This window comes from Watersipora subatra, chromosome 6 (assembly GCF_963576615.1).
Source record: "Watersipora subatra chromosome 6, tzWatSuba1.1, whole genome shotgun sequence".
Lineage (NCBI taxonomy): Eukaryota > Metazoa > Bryozoa > Gymnolaemata > Cheilostomatida > Watersiporidae > Watersipora > Watersipora subatra.
In genome coordinates, this window is record NC_088713.1 from 16,375,960 (window position 1) to 16,394,512 (window position 18,553).

The following is an 18,553-nucleotide window of genomic DNA, read 5'->3' on the forward strand; positions in this document are numbered from 1 at the left end:
AGACAACAAAAATGTTTAAGCATATTACCGAGACATCGCTTGTTCATTTTGTTGTCCTAATTCACATTTCTACATGAAAAGAAATTCAGCAAAGTCAAAGTCGTTCACCACGTAACTGATGGTTTTTATTCAAGTTTCCAACAAGTAATAGAATGTTTACACAGTCTTTAAGCCAATAAAGCACTGCACAATAAAGTCTGCACAATAAAGCAACATTGTAATTATTTACTATAGAACTACTGTAGTTGGCCTAGTTGCTGCACAGTATCAATGAAAAATTGCTTCTTATGGCTCCGCAAAATTTAAATTTGTTAGACCAAATACTAAACAATTTTTTTTCAAACTAACTTAAACTTGTGGTACATTGTCCTGAAATATAGATAAATCTCATCAAAATTTATCTTAGTATTGTAGTACCTGAGTGATGGGTTGGTAAGGTTGCAGCCACAGATGTCAAGTTTTTCTAGTGAATACAGATTATCAACCATAATAAGGCTTGTTGAAATCATATGATTGGAGGATAAGTTTGACTCTCCCAATTTGGGTAGTGAAATACTTTTGCAGAATATGGTTTACAAAATTACAGTAAAAATAAAGCCAACTTCAATGCTAATTCTTACATGTGAAAGCAAATATTTTAATTACAATACAAATTTTTTGGTGATTTAGTTTTACATGAAAAATGGTCAGGCATGTTCTGTTCAATATGTCTAACCAACCATACTCACTGCATACATTCAAACATTGAAAGAAAATAATTACATTATAGCGAAGGCTCCCATGATGTGCTGTATCCATCAAGGAGCTTTCGCTATAATTTTCATTAACCATCAAAAAAATACGTGAAATCTTTTTGGACATTTTTCAGCTATGCGTTGCTGACTCTTAGCCAGCTTCATTGGATTCAAATCTAACCAACAATGTTGATAGGACATCAAACTTTACGCCCGTTAAACATTACCTTATGTGTATGTTCAATATTGGGCATTGTAGACATTCAAAATAAAATCCTATAACAATCTAATAGAAATGTGAGATACAGAAATAATAAAATATGCATAAGTTGAGTCATATGAATGTTAACTATAGTAAGTTATGACACTTTGGGTTCTTGTTGCCTCTTACCTGAGCGATGATTTGGTCAGCTTGCAAAAACGCATGTCAAGTTTCTCGAGTGAATCCAAACTTTCAATGACAACAGAACTAGCAGAATCTATGGTACAGTCAGCAAAGTCCAGCTCTTCAAGGTTAGACAGTGAAGCAATTCTAAAACAGAAGGTCCTGTACAATCCAACGGATTCAAATCCTACCGTTTAATATTATTGTTGCAAGATGACACATATATTTCTATAATAATCTGAGTTTTATGTTTCTGTTCAAGATGTTAACAGTCTAACTATACATACTTGAGGTAATCACATATTGGAAGGCAAATATTACTTTAAATTGAGTAATATGAAAATGTTATGCCAAAAACTTAAACAATAAAGTAAAAATAATATATTAATTATCAATTTGTCAATGAGACACAGTATCAGAAGGCTAGATTATGCAAGAGGAGAAAAAATAAAAAATAAAAATTTCCCAAATTTTCTGAAAACTATTTGCTAACTGTTTTAGGTTTCATGAAATGCAGCAAGTTTAACTGAGAGTGAGTGTGGGGAACCTTTGAAAACCAATTTTTAGTAGCCATCAAAGACCAGTGTGACTAATTTTTTAACCATTTCTCAGAGATGAGTTGCTGACTTTTATACAAATTGAATAAAATCAAATTTAACAATCAAAGTTGACAGGACAGTAAACTTGAAGAATGTTATGTGTTAAACTAGACACATAAAATTAAGGAACACTAGCAATTACTACCATCACCTTTTATTAATTTCAAAATGATTGCAATGCAAACGTACAGTCTATCATTCACAATTTTTAAAATTACAATAAAGTTAATACAAATTAAATTTTTTTTTTTCAATAACTCAAAAATAACACAGTTATATTTTCAAAATCGATAAAAATTTGAAGATCCAAAAAACCGCTTCATGTAATTAGCTTCCACTTACCTATACATTTTCATTTTTACACATTTCCAGGTTATTTCTGGTAAAGAATGCAAAAAAAAAGTGTTTTTTTTATGAAAATGTTCATCAAGAAAAAACAATGCCCTGAAAAATGTGTTTGCATATTATTTAAGTTGTACCTGAGTGTTAAGTTGGCAAATTTGCAACCACGGATGTCTAGTTTCTCTAGTGAAACTAAATTTTCAATGACAACAGGACCAGCAAAATCCATTTTGCTGCAAGAAAGGTCCAACCTCTTAAGCTTGGGCAGTGAAACAATTCTGTAACAGAAAGTCTCAAACAAATCAACGGCGTCTAAATTTGTTTTCAAAGTTATAATTATATGTTGAAAAATATATTTCTATGAGAACACAACATATATTCTGCAAGTTAGTTCGGCAGGTCAAAAGTTTAACCATACATACTATGGGTAATAAACCTTTAGAAGGCAATAATTACTTTGTATCATGCATCATAAAATTACAATGATAAAAACTGAATGAAGGAAGTAACAAAAACATTATTGTATAGTTGTGAAGTACCAGAGACAGAGTAGCATAAATCCAGATTTTACAGATAAACAGTAGCATAAATGCAGATTTTACAGATAAACGGTAGCATAAATGCAGATTTTACAGATAAACGGTAGCATAAATGCAGATTTTACAGAAAGCAGACACTGGGACAAATAATTGGAAAGAAGTTTAATTTAATTGAAAACTAAGTTTTGACCAATCAAAATTTAGTAATTATAACTACATATTTATACTATAAATACTAAAAATATAACTAAAGCTGTAACTATAACTGATTAATTACACATAAAGTTTTTCTCTTCTAATAACTTTAACAAATTAAGAAAACTGTAATCTGTGTAAAACAAAAACCTGAATTTGTTTTAAAGTAAAGTGTAGCTGCCCAGCAATACTTGATGTGAATGTAAAAGGTTGTCAAGCACAAGTTGATTACAACTTTCTAAAAGTACAAAACTATTAATTCACAGAGTTATATGATAATTTCAACCGAAAATTATAAATTGTATAGCTAATTACTCAATTCAGCCTCATTAAAGATATAAATAAATTATTTACCATTCTACGAGCATTCAAATTTTTATTAAAATTATTAGTTTTGCTGACTGTGAAAATGATAAAAAGAGTTTATTTAAAATTTACTTTAAAAAAAACGTAATTTATATTTCTTTGTTAACACAAACATTTTGCTGCTCTGCTTTATTATTTTGATGTGTATGAAAGTCATCAAAAATGTTCAAAGCATATTACCGAGACATCACTTGTTCATTTCGTTATCCCAATTGACATTTCTGCATGAAAATAAATTCAGCAGAGTCACAGTCTATCACCATGTAACTGATGGTTTTTATTCAAGTTTCCAACAAGTAATATAACGTTTACGCAGTCTTTAAGCCTGACTGCACAATAAAGAAACATCGTAATTATGTACTATAGAATTAGTTGGCCCAGTTGCTGCACAGTATCAATGAAAAATTGCTACTTATGGCTACGCAAAATTTAAATTTGTTAGACCGAATAATAAACAATTTTTCTCCAAACTAACTTAAACTTGTGGTACATTGTCCTGACATATAGATAAATCTCATCAAACTTTATTTTAGTACTGTAGTACCTGAGTGGTGAGTTAGTAAGGTTGCAGCCACGGATGTCAAGTTTTTCTAGTGAATACAGATTATCAACTATAATGTCGAAACCATTTGATTGGAGGATAAGTCTGACTCTCCCAATTTGGGTAGTGAAATACTTTTGCAAAATATGGTTTACAAAGTTCCAGTAAAAAGAAAGCCAACTTCAATGCTAATTCTTACATGTGAAAGCAGATATTTTAATTACAATACAAATTTTTTGGTGATTTGGTTTTACATAAAAAATGGTCAGGCATGTTCTGTTTGATATGCCTAACCAACCATATTCACTGCATACATTCAAACATTGAAATAAAATAATTACATTATAGCGAAGGCTCCTATGATGTGCTGTATCCATCAAGGAGCTTTCGCTATAATTTTCATTAGCCATCAAAAAAATACGTGAAATCTTTTTGAACACTTTTTAGCTATGAGTTGCTGACTCTTAGCCAGCTTCATTGGATTCAAATCTAACCAACAATGTTAATAGGACATCAAACTTTACGACCGTTAAACATTAACTTATGTGTACGTTCAATATTGGGCATTGTAGACATTCAAAATAAAATCCTATAACAATTTTATAGAAATGTTAGATACAGAAATAATAAAATATGCATAAGTTGAGTCATATGAATGTTAACTATAGTAAGTTATGACGTGTTCGGTTCTTGTTTCCTCCTACCTGAGCAATGATTTGGTCACCTTGCAAGAACGCATGTCAAGTTTCTCGAGTGAATCCAAACTTTCAATGACAACAGAACTAGCAGAATCTATGGTACATTCAGCATAGTCTAGCTCTTTAAGGTTGGACAGTGAAGCAATTCAGAAACAGAAGGTCCTGTACAATCCAACGGATTTAAATCCTAACGTTTATGATTACTGTTGCAAGATGACACATATTTCTATAATAATCTGAGTTTTACGTTTCCGTTCTAGATGTTAACAGTCTAACCATACATAATTTAGGTAATCACATATTGGAAGGCAAATATTACTTTATATCGAGTAATATAAAAATGCTATGCCAAAAACTGAAACAATAAAGTAAAAATAATATATTAATTATCAATTTGTCGATGAGACACAGAATTATTAGGGTACATTATGCAAGAGGAGAATAAATATAAAATAAAAAAATCCAAAATTTTTTGAAAACTATTTGCTTACTATTTTAGGTTTCATGAAATGCAGCAAGTTTAACTGAGACTGAGTGTGACGGAACTTTAAAAACCAATTTTAGTAGCCATCAAAGACCAGTGTGACTAATTTTTTTGGACATTTCTTAAAGATGAGTGGCTGACTTTTGTACAACTTGATTGAAATCAAATTTAACAGTCAAAGTTGACAGGACAGTAAACTTAAAGAATGTTATGCGTTAAACTAGACACATCAAATTAAGGAATACTAGCAATTACTACCATCACCTTTTATTAATTTCAAAATAATTGCAATGCAAACGTACATTCTAACATTCACAATTTTTAAAAATACAATAAAGATAATACAAATTAATTTTTTTTCTTTTCAATAATTAAAATATAACACAGTTATATTTTAAAATCCATAAAAATTTGAAGATCCAAAAAAACAGCTTTATGTAATTAGCTTCCGCTTACCTACACATTTTTATTTTTACACATTTCCAGGTTATTTCTGGTAAAGAATGCAAAGAAAAAGTTTTTTTTTATGAAAATGTTCATCAACAAAAAGCAATGCCCTGAAAAAAGTGTTTGTATATTATTTTAGTCGTACCTGAGTGTTGAGTTGGCAAGTTTCCAACCACGGATGTCTAGTTCCTCTAGTAAATCTAAATTTTCAATTACAACAGGACCAGTAGAATCCATTTTGCTGTGAGAAAAGTCCAACCTCTTAAGTTTGGGCAGTGAAGCAATTCTGTAACAGAAAGTCTCAAACAAATCAGCGACATCTAAAGTTGTTTTCAAAGTTAATAATTACATGTTAAAAAAATATATTTCTATGGGAACACAAAATATTCTGCAAGTTAATTCAGCAGGTCAAAAGATAAACCATACATACTATGGGTAATAACCCTTTCGAAGGCAGTAATCACTTTGTATCATGCATCATAAAATTACAATGATAGAATACAAATTAGGTGATTTAGTTTTACATGAAAAATGGTTAGGCATGTTCCTTTTAATATGCCTAACCAACCATCCTTACTGCATACATTTATACATTGAAAGAAAATAATTAAATTATAGCGGAGGCTCCTATGATTTACTGTGATCTTAATGTAATATAAATTCTAGATAAAGTCGAGAATTCATGTAAAGTTTTTGCTTCCTACTAGGTAAAAAGTTCCATGAAGCATGAAGTGAAAAATTGGGCAAGTTCTCGAACTCGATTTCAACGTGAATCTGTCTTACTGCATCTGCAAAACAGAAATTGACGTGCATACAGCGTTACATTTATTATATATACAACTTTGGCAACAACCTAGTTCATTGTTAGAAGTTTAAATGTGTCGACAAAACAGAGAGAAGGGTAGCTGCGCTATTGTTAATAAAAACAAAAGCGACTGATTGTTGCAGGGGTTACAGCATCAATCCACCAGTCTGTATGTCACAAGTTGGATCATCATGTAAAGTTTTTTTTTATCCTAAAATAATCTCCAGGATACATATGAACAGGTAGTATCATCTGTCTGCAAAATAGTTTGTCGTTTTACTTTTTTTAGACGTGAAATGTTTGTTATTGGTTTTACTTAGCTGTTTAGAAAAAATCAGCAAATAATTGCAAATAGACTTCGAAGATGTGTGTTCTCATCCACTTGTTGTAAATTTTATGTAATCGTGGTCCATTAAACCAGTGAGATTGATCATAACAAGAAAAAAAGTCCTTGATACTAGCTAATAATGCTGCAGTTTCGGTAAAGGCCACAAATAGAAAAATAGATCAAATATTTATATATACACATTAAAATTTAAATAAAAATTTATTTTGCATATGCCCGTAGTGGTGAGTTTGAAAAGATTTTGGAACCGTTTAAAGTATTTACATAAATTTTACGGCTCTTATAACGTGAAATGCCTTTAACGTAAAAGTTCTTGGAGTGAATCACTTACAATGTAAAAGCGCCCACTGTATACCAAAATACCTTGTATATATCTTAAAACGCCATGAAAAAAGGAAAGCATTGAAGCCATTTGCATATACATTAATATTTTGTAGGAGTAGAATATTTTGCAGCCAAACTTAGTTTAAGACTAAAAATAACCAGAACTTATTAGTTGTGTTTCATTGTGTTTCTAATTTTCATTAATACTATAACAATTTTCCTTTAATATCCAATGAAGAAACTGAAATATTTTAATAAACTGCAAGTTAATTACTGATTTATAGTAATTCTAATTTATATTCCAGCCCCTTTGTGGAAGCGTTTCTTTACTATCTTTAAGGTCAAACGGCATACCAATTGTTAGCTTGCAAAGCATATTAGTACATCAAATAATTCACACAAAAAGATTTTTCACTTAGCTACAGCCATGCGACAAATTTTTTTTATTATGACCACAGTCATGCGTGGCAGTTAAAAATAGCTTGTTAATACAAACAATTTTATAAAAAAGCTAAACACTGATTTTTTGTGCATGATTGTGGATTTTCAAGCTGAATTTTTAGTTGAGTACGTATGTTGCAAAAAAACGTTTGAGAGATCTATGAAAATTCATCAATAGGGCATTTGCTGATTTTTAGTTACAATCGAATGATATTCATACTTTGATAAGGATATTATGGTCGAATTTGGACTTACATGTATATTTGAAGTTAATTTAATTTATAGTTGCACACAGTTGCGACATGTTGTTGTGGAACTTTATATGGAACTTATGTGAAAAAACGGTGTCAATGCAAACTCTTTTGACATGTAGAAGGGAAGCAAAACAATATTAAAATCCAAAAAAAATTATCTTCATCAAGTTGCTAGTAATTCTATTTAAAAAACAAGTAAAACACCTCCTTTAGTGGTAGATCTAAAAATTCAGAGCATACACTTAATTTTCTTCATAGTGACAACCTAAAACTATTATTTTCTTATCATAATATGTTTAGTTAGCTTCTTATGTTATTTACAAGTCATTAAAGTTTACTTTTTTATATCAATAAAAGAATTAATAAAAAGTGACAGATGGTTTAATTTTTCTAATATTATCTCACACTTTCACTGTGAAAAACAAAATTATAATGTTTTCAAACAGTGGAAGTTCAGAATTAAAAGTTAGTGTGAACCATTTTTGCTTATTTTTCCATAACTGTATTATGATTGGGGCTACTCTGAAAAAAATACAAATTTCGGAAAAAAAATCCCAAATCTACCCTTCCTCAAAATATCCAGAAATACATTGTCGTTTCTGAACACGTTCTCAGAAAATTTGTGAAAAACTTGAGAAAAAAGTTATTTTATTTATGTAAATTGTATGCATCGTCAAAAGATCATGCATCGTCAATGAAAACAAAAATATTAGCAAACTCAAACGAACTATAAAAGTGGAAAAACAAATATATGAATTGATTTTAAATGAAGGTAAGTTATTGCTGTATTTAAATAAAAGAGTGTGTCATAGATTACAAACAAATCTCACCAAAGATTATCATAGAAATCAAACATTCTTGTTTTTATTTCGAATTTGATTGAAAAAGCATTCAACCAAAGCCACTTTTTGACTAATTATTGATAAAAAGAATGCAATGCAGATGCTCATCATATACATGTATTTTATCATTAAACCGCTTGATATGATTGGTTTCCAATAAAAGGTAACAAGCCTTAATAGCAATCATTGTGGACCAAAATAGTAAATCACATAAGATTGTTTCCATGCTTTATCGGATTACATAAAACAGCAAAAATCACTCAAACAATTTATAAAACAATTTCCCAACACAGTTACATTATATTACCAAATATTGACTCTTCAAAAAAACAAGTTTAGCTGTCACCGAATGATTAACATATGAAAAAAGCATCAATTGTGATTAGTTGTTGATTAGCAGCAATCAACGACTAACAAAAATATTAAGTGACCGAAAACCCTAGGTTATACATGAGAAAACTAGTCTCAAACTTTACGATTCTCCTTTATTAATGGTCTGTGGGTTTGTTAATGCAAAATGAAACTGTCACAAGGTTAATAGGCACTGAATTTGCAGAAAAATATAAAGAAAATTTTGCAGTACACTTGTTTACATTGTGAAATTTAACTGAAAGTTTCAGGTTATTACTATTTAAACAATATGAAACTGTAGAACATAATTTGAGTAGTACTGACTCTAAATAGTTAGCCAATTTTACCTTGTTACAGCAACGTCTGAATATGAGTGAACAAATCTCCAGTGCAACCACAATTCTACGTGGCAGTTAAAACATCTTGACACAAGCACACATATTTTCTGTGAAAAACACTGCAAAATATCTATTTGTTAGTATATGATGGTAGATTGTAATATATACACTACATAAAATTTGAGGTTAAAAAAGGAACAGCTTCATTCAATTGGTCTCCAGTAAATAGTAACATGTTTTATATATACTGTAAAACCTCTGATTGAACGTAATGGCGTTCCATTTTTTCAACTCTTCCTTTATAGTGGCCATCAATTAGACGTGGTGTTCGAGTAGAAGCTGAAGTTTTATTTTTCAAAGGATTTGTCAGAATTTTGAAAAATTAATTTCAGCCTTTCAAGGGTAAATCAAATTTTGCCTACATATTTTGCCCTCTTTTTCCGGTTGGGCAATCTTAAAACTTTTAAATGAAATACCTCGGCTCACTTACCAATAATTTTTTTAAAATACTTTAATCAATACGCCTAGAGAAACCAAAAGATATTTTGAGAGCTTATATCTTTGGCTTGCAATTAACCTGCGATTATATTATAGCCTGAGTCAAGCTTTGCAACTTGTTGAATTTTAAAATTTTTATTTCAATCTAAATTTAAGAACATATTTTTATTTTATATTTTTATTTAACAGTTTCACATTAAAGCTCATTGCACTTATTGATATGTTTGCTGAAGTTTGCAGCCACAAGGTTAATAGGCACTGAATTGGCAGAAAAATATAAAGAATAATCTTCAGTAAACATGGTTGTATGCATTGTAAAATTTAACTGAAAGTCTCACCTTATTACTATTTAAACATTATAAAGCTGTAGAACACAATTTGAGTAGTACTGACTCTAAATAGTTAGGCAATTTTACCTTGTTACAGCAACGTCTGTATATGAGTGGACAAATCTCTATTACAACAAAAATCCCGCGTGGCAATTAAAATCAGCTTAATGCAAATACACATATTCTTGTGAAAATCACTGCGAATTATCTCTTTGTTTGTATGTGATGGTAGATTGTAATAAATACGCTACATAAAATTGCAGGGTCAAAAAAGCTTCATTCAATTGGTTTCCGGTAAATAGCAACATGTCTTACACATACTGTAAAACCTCTAATGGAACGTAATGGCGCTTCATTTTTCAACTCTTCCTTTAGCTGGCCGTCAATTGGACATGGTGTTCAAGTAGAAGCTGGCGTTGTATTTTTCAATGAACTTGTCTGAATTTTGAAAAAATTACCTTCAGCCCTTCAAGGGCAAAGCGAATTTTACCTACGTATTTTGCCTTCTTTTTTCAGTTGGGCGATCTTAACATTTTTGAATTAAATACATCTGCTAACTTACCAACAATTTTTCAAAAATCTTTCAATCAATATGCCTAAAGAAACCAAAAGATATTTTTGACAGCTTACATTTATGGCTTACAATTAACCTGTGATGGTATTACAGCCCGTGTCAAGCTTTAATGTTTGTTGAATTTTAAAATTTTTATTTCAATCTTAATTCGAGAACACATTTTAATTTTATATTTTTACTTAACAATGTTACATTAAAACTAAACGCACTTATTGATATGTTTGTTACAGTTCGCAGCTAAAACTAGCTTTTTATGTGCAATAGAAAATGAATTACCAGCGCCGATGAATTGTAAGACCAGATTACCGCAACGATGCTATAAAAATAAGCTATAAATCTGCAAATTTTCAAGTTACATATTGATAAAGTGTCAAATGCTACAAAAATATAGTTATGACCATGATGCATAAATAAACCATACTTATAAAACATGCAGAAACCAAAAATTATCATAATTAAAATAGCTGCATCATTTGCTCGAATACTGCGTTCTGTTTGTTGCTTTTGATCGAACGAACATCTTCTGGTTGTCAAATACCTTCCGCAATGTCTTCTGATCACAAATATTTTTTCAGAACTAGTTAACTGGTGAATATTGGCATATAAATGAATTTTTAGCAGATCAATACTTTGACAAGTTGTATTTAGCACAGAGGCAATGAATAAACTTTTTGCTCACTAAATGTAACCACTGGCAAAAAAACTAGTCATTCATCTACCATCGCAAATGTAAACCGTCTTTTATACAAATGTACTAAAAGTATCAAGACTGCGTTCAGCAGGGAGCTACTATCAGCCAAAGACAGTTATCAATGATTTCCATAGTGTTTCTTTCAGAGCTTTAATGGGAAACAACCTCAGAGTTGAACAATGAGAGAAATAGTTGTTGTTGTAAATGATTCATTTTTAATACAATTTTGTGAACACTTTTTTACTGATCACTAGATATTATAGGTTGATAAAAATGAAAGATTAACAAAATAGCGGACAAATGGTTCACTTAGAAAGTGGCACTTTATTTTTTTTATTTTTTATCTCTAAGTGGTGGTCTAATGGGTCGCAGTCACAGAAACCAAGGTCAAGTCGCGAATCACGAAGTTGAGTTATCTGACTTTAAAGTTGCACTAACTGAATTTATAATATTGGTAGCGTTTTTGTAACACGGGCATCTGGACCCATCAAATAGTGATCTTTCTGAATCTGAAGTCAGTTTAACCAATACAAGTCTTTAACCCTCGGAAAAAAAACCTTAGAAATGTTGCTATGCGAAACAGGAAGTACTGAAAAATGGCGTCCGATAAATATAGCCGTTTATTTTTTAAAGATTTTAAAGATAACTTTGACATGTTGGACACTTATATGAGTACGTTAGAATTCCTACTGATGTCAAAAGCAGTGAAAGTAAAGGGAATTGTGATGCTATTTTCCTAACCATTCTTGCAAAATTATTACAATAGTTAATTGTAAGAATAATTATTCAATATTATAAGAATATTATCAAATTTAATTAAAAGAATAACTATTCCAATTTACAAGATCGAAGCATATAGTGAACTATGGTGTGCAATATGTTACTGTTGTTATTTTTCTAAACTTCGGGGATGATTTGGCTGTTCCCATTATCGCGATATTGCCAAGCCGTTTTGAATATCTGCAAAATTAAGTAATACATTTTCTAATAAATATACAGCTATTTCTTTGACAACCAGCTAAAATCTGTTTAGATTTTTAAATTCAGCGTATTTTTTTGGTAAAAATACAGAAATCTAGATAAAAGTCACAACTTCTTGATATTGGTTGCCATGACGTTTTGAAATGTAAAAAAAATTGTGCATTGCTCTTCATTTCTCAAACTTTAACACCAGTTTTCTCGGAACTATGTTTTTGCACTAATGATAAACATGCATTCAGTTTTTTGACCATAAAATCTGTTGTAATTAAGCTAGAATCAAAGTTCTTTTTGCAAAATAACTGTGAGAATTTTATCCTTCTGCTAGTCTAATTAACTTTAAATACATGTACTATAATCTCGACTTAACCATGGTTTCTGTGATCATGACACAAATAGTGTTGGATTTCAGAATGAGGTGGCATAAATTACAGGTTTCTCGGTATATACACATATATATATGTATATATACACATATATTTGTGTATATAAATATTTGTACTCAAGTATATATACATATATGTCTATATGAACATTTTTCATACTGATAGATATATATTGGTATATATACAAATGTAGATACGCAAATATATATATATACATATACAGTTTATATATAAAACATAAATATAAATACATATATATATATATATATATATATATATATATATATATATATATTAATATAGTAATACCTATATATGTGTCTATATATATTTATGCATTTATATATTTGAATACATAAATATATATATAATAAAAAAAATTCTATCAACGATCTTAAGAAAATAATGCTAGGAGTTATTTTCTTAGTTACACTTAACACTAAATCACGTGATTTAAACATTGAGCCCATTTCTATCATTTCGGTACCGTTTTTCATTTGAGTCAAACCGCGCCTAAAAAGTGAATTGTCCGAAACAGATTTGTAGCACTTTTACTAAAAATTTACTTTACTCTCAAAATTTTTCTATTATTCTATACTCCACTAATTATCTTTTAGATTGTTAGTTCGGGTTTCTCATTTTATATGCTTTTGCACAAGATTTTAGTTACTATATCTATATATATATAGTTATACATATACATATATATCTATATATATACATATACATATATAAATATGTATATATATATATATATATATATACATATACTATATAAATATGTATATATATATATATATATATATATATATATATATATATATATATATATATATATATATATATATATATATATATATATATATATATATATATATATATATATATATATATATATATATATATATATATATATATATATATATATATATAACGTGCTTGCCCACCACTTGGAAACTGCTCTCAGGAATAGTTGCAGACAAACTGGAAAAGCACATGAGTCACTATATGACCAGTGCTCAGAAAGGAATTGGGCGCAACACCCGAGGAGCTAAACATCAGTTACTGGTGGATCGGACGGTCTGTCAAGACAGCAGAAGAAGGCAAACCAATCTTGCCATGGCTTGGATTGACTACAGAAAGGCCTATGACTCAATTCCCCATAGTTGGATACTTGAGTGCCTCAGTATGTACAATGTTCACCCTGCTCTTGTGGCATTCATCAAGATGTCAATGACCAAATGGAAGACGGAACTGGAGGCTAATGGCAAAAAGCTGGCGAGTGTACAAATTAAGCGAGGCATCTATCAAGGTGACTCCTTATCACCGCTGCTCTTCTGCATATGCCTAAACCCTCTAAGCAATATGCTGGAGGAGACTCAATATGGGTACCAGTTTAAGAGTGGCACCAAGATAAACCACCTCTTCTACATGGATGACATCAAGCTGTACGCTAACAAAGAAAGGGACATTGATTCGCTAATACACCTCACTCAGGTATACAGCAAGGACATCGGAATGACCTTCGGTATTGAGAAATGTGGAAGGCTAATTCTTAAGAAAGGCCATTCTATGCTCACAGATGGCCTAAGAATGCCAAATGGTACCATCAAAGATATAGAAGAAGGGTACAAATACTTGGGGATTATGCAAAGCAACATCAACCACGAAGCCGAGGTACGTCACAAAGCCATTACCGAATACAAGAAACGCCTTCGGCAGGTCTTACGGAGCCAGCTCAATGCCAAGAACCAAATCATGGCAATAAATACCTACGCACTGCCAGTAATAAGATATCCAGCAGGCATAATTAAGTGGACTGAGGAAGCCATCAAAGAAACAGATATAGCAACTCGTAAACTGCTGACCATGCATGGAGCACTCCACCCAAAATCTGATACTATTAGATTGTATCTTGATAGGAAAGATGGCGGTAGGGGACTCAAAAGTGTACAGCAGACAGTGAAAGAGGAGGAGCGAAGCATCAAAGCATATGCAGCCTCCATGGCCATCTCAGATAATTTGCTAGCTGAATTTCAATCGGCTGCTCTCACAACGGACCTATGCCCTGATGATGAGGAAATTGACTGGCATACGAAACCTCTTCATGGTGCTTACCACCAACAAATATCTAAGGTTGGCGATCTTCACCAGACATATATGTGGCTGAACAAAGGAAACCTAACGGCCAATACAGAGTCGCTAATCATGGCAGCCCAAGAGCAAGTGCTCCCAACAAGGCAACTCCAAACGAAAATCTATCACACTAGAGACGATCCTAGATGCAGACTGTGCAAAGATGCCCCTGAGACCATCCAACACATCATCAGTGGATGCAGACAGCTAGCAGGGAACGCATACACTGAGCGGCATAATCATGTCGCAGGTATTGTGTATAGAAGTCTATGTGATGAGTATGGCCTTAATAAACCACAACACTGGTGGGAAGCTCCTGGTAAGGTCAATGAAAATGACCGCGCTAAGATCCTCTGGGACTTCTACATCCAAACTGACAAGCATGTCCTAGCAAACCAACCAGATATAGTGGTGGTAGACAAGGAGAACAAGAGGGCTACTATATTAGATATAGCAGTACCCAATGACTACAATATAGCCAGCAAAGAAAAAGAAAAGGTAGAAAAATATCTCCCTCTTGGAGAAGAAATTGAAAAATGCTGGAATGTAAGAACAACCGTAATCCCAGTAGTCATTGGGGCACTGGGCGCAATAACACCGGCGCATAAAATGTGGCTTGCCCAAATACCAACAACAATCAACTCAGGTGAGTTGCAGAAAAGTGCGCTATTGGGAACAGCTAAGATCTTGAGACGAGTGCTCAAACTCCCAGGTCTCTGGTAGGAGACCCGAGTTAGAGCAGAATTTACCACCCATACGGGGTATCCGGGGTGAGGAAACAATTTTTTTTATATATATATATATATATATTTACATATACTTATATATATGTATTTATATATATCTATATGTATTTATATATATATATATATTTACATATACATATATATATGTATTTATATATATCTATATGTATTTATATATATATATATATATATATATATATATATTTACATATACATATATATATGTATTTATATATATCTATATGTATTTATATATATATATATATATATGTATTTATATATGTATATACATTTTTTTTCATATATGTTTTTATATATGTATTTATATATATTTATATGTAATTGTTTTCTTATATATCTACATGTATGTATTATATATAAAATACTATATATATATTGTTGTATTGCATATATTAGTTTGCATGTGTAATATATATACTAGTGGAATGCCTGGCCCTGCATGGATACTACGACAGCTTATAATTATTGCAAACGACTAATTCAAGTAAGCTTACTAATAAAAACTAGCTACTTGCCCTCACAGGAGAGCTAGTATAAATTTATATTGCGCAGTCACAGCGAGTGGTAGCACATTTTCAGCCACATAGCAATATATCACCCAATTAATTTATCAATCTCGTTTAGCTACTGTATTGTATTTTCATTGCAAATTTGCAAAATGTTTGGCAAATGGGGGGTTTCGAGATCAAATATTCTTGGGTATGGAATTTTGACTACAATTTTTAATAGCTATAATTGAAACAAATGAACTACATGCTCAGAAATTTATATATAAATATGTGTTTATATATAAATATGTATATATATACATATTTATATATACATATGTATATATAAATATATATATATATCTTTCAGTGTGAATTCATATAAAAACATTGCTCTGAATTTAGATCTAGACTGACCTGAAGAGAGGTTTCGTCAGTTTACAAGACCACAAGTTGAGCTTTTTTAATGACATCAGTTTTTCCATGCCAATAAGATCATCAGAATACAATTTATTTAAGCTGATACCTAACTCTCTCAGATTGATCAGTGATTATATTTTGATAACATGGTCATAGGTAGCCAGATGATTACTAACATTATTTAATCAGGTCTAAGTACATCATGTTGATGTAATGTTCTAATGGTCTAATGTTGATGATGGCTTTAAGACAACTGCTAACAATATTTCATAAGTTTGCTGGAAAAATAAAATTGTCGTCTTGGCTCAAAAACGTTATGCTGAATACTTGCAAAGAGTTTCAATAAAAACTATTTTGTAACGATTACACCAAGTAAATACATGCATATTGCACTGTTGCCTGATTTACAGCAGTTGACTCAGCTAGACGACATCTAATGACCACTGTTCTAATAATGAGCCAATATAAAATACATTACCCAAATAATTATATAACTAATATTAAATGAAAATTAATAAAATGAATGCTCACCAAATGTGTCAATATAAATTTGTGGAGTGGTAAAGCTACATGTATTTAGCTGTCCTTAGCCGGTTTACTACTGATTACATCCAGCATGAATCTGCCTATTGTACCGACCTAATTGGTAGCTCAAGTTTAACTTTTGACATTGATGCAAAAAAGCTGCCATACCTTTATTTTTCTTTTTTTTAGATTTTTAAATAAAAACATGTCAAAACGCAAAAAACTTCTATATCAGTTGATACTTATTGCTTGCAGTTACCCCGCAAACAATTTATAGCTTGTGCTGCAATTTATAGTGATGTCAATCTTCTAATTCATTATTATATATTTGAAAGTGTTTTCATTTTTATATATTTCATTTTTTTTACTATATTTAACAATGCTGCACAAAAACACATTGCACTCGCTAATTAATGTCTGTTAAGGTTTGCAGCCAAAATATGCATTTTTTATTAATAGTAGAGACATTACATGTATGAGTCTTGATCTAACAAAATCTGAGTTTAGATAATGGCAATGATGATAAAACATGGCGTGCTACAAATCTGCAAATTTATAAGTTATATGATAGCAGTATATTTAATGCAACGAGGATATATTAGTAAAGGGTGAGGCAAACCAACCATACTAATTATACATGTGTACACTAAAATCATTGCGTTCAAAAATTGTTTGCTTAAGTCGGTTAGCCAGTTGCATTCTGTCTATTGTTTTCGTATAACTTCATTTCATCTCCTGTCCGTTTAAATTTTTTCACAATCTCTTCGGGCTTTTATTTATGGTCACCACTTCTCAATTAGTTGATAGCATCTAATTAATTAGCATCTAAACAATTTTTAATTAGATAAAAACTTTTACATGCAGCCATTTAGAATACATACTTATTAAAGAATAAAAAGAGAAACTGTTGGCCAGATGTATGCCTATGCGCTAAGCACAAATTCTAGGCTTGAAAAATTACTACAGACTCAATTCTAATAATTCAAACCAACATTTAGTGGCTAAAGTACAGATCTCAAAAAAAAAACCAACAAATTTTAAAATAGTGTATCACTAAGTAAACCCAAACTGCAAGCACAGGTTTGGTTTTCTTGGATAAGACTCTCACTACAATATAGACAATTATGCTGCAAAAAGTGTTAAAGCGGGTAATAAATTATTATGAATTCTTATACAATCTACTTTTCAACAACCTTGGATGTTAAGAAACTTGTTTGCAACTATAAAGCAAAATATTAATATAGTCCTGCAATGAATCCAAATGTAAAAATGTTTCTAACATTCTGAAACTGTTCCAACTATTGCACAGAGTTCATCTTTTGACTAACCTGAATGGAGGTTTTGTCACATCACAGCACCTCATGTTCAACTCCTCTAGTGACACCAGCATTTCAAGGCCAACAAAAAACTCAGAATCCAGTTTACAGCAATTGACATCCAATTCTTTCAGATTTTTCAGCAAAACAAGTCTGTAGTGAGAGTAAAAACAACATTGATATTGTAGCTGGTACCGGAACCCAAGAATGTAAAGATACTAAATAAATTTATTTAAACAAATATTTCAGCTTCAGTTTTTCAGCTTCAGTTTTTCAGGTTCAGTTTTTCACTTTTAGTTTTCACCAGCATTATAACTACCGGCTGTGTGCTTCACAAGTTTCCGTGTGTTTATTTGTAACATTTGGCAGATTACTGACTTTATGCATCCTACTCAAACTTGCGAAAAATCAATT

General features: G+C 31.0%; 2 protein-coding genes across 2 annotated transcripts in view; both read right to left on the reverse strand.

The window, feature by feature from the left end:
- LOC137398753 (putative adenylate cyclase regulatory protein) overlaps positions 1-18,553 on the reverse strand; it is a 149,522-nt gene that overhangs the window by 119,428 nt on the left and 11,541 nt on the right. The window contains exons 5-7 of the mRNA XM_068084938.1: positions 18,152-18,292; positions 5,476-5,616; positions 1,126-1,266 (exon numbers count right to left, since the gene is read on the reverse strand). Coding sequence (XP_067941039.1) covers positions 1,126-1,266; positions 5,476-5,616; positions 18,152-18,292 — 423 coding nt within the window. The remainder of the gene's footprint in view (positions 1-1,125; positions 1,267-5,475; positions 5,617-18,151; positions 18,293-18,553) is intronic.
- The window catches only part of LOC137398754 (uncharacterized), a 98,024-nt gene that overhangs the window by 12,255 nt on the left and 67,216 nt on the right, over positions 1-18,553 (reverse strand). Inside the window, exons 18-21 of the mRNA XM_068084939.1 lie at positions 18,152-18,292; positions 5,476-5,616; positions 2,198-2,338; positions 1,126-1,266 (exon numbers count right to left, since the gene is read on the reverse strand). Of these exons, the coding sequence (XP_067941040.1) occupies positions 1,126-1,266; positions 2,198-2,338; positions 5,476-5,616; positions 18,152-18,292 (564 nt within the window). The remainder of the gene's footprint in view (positions 1-1,125; positions 1,267-2,197; positions 2,339-5,475; positions 5,617-18,151; positions 18,293-18,553) is intronic.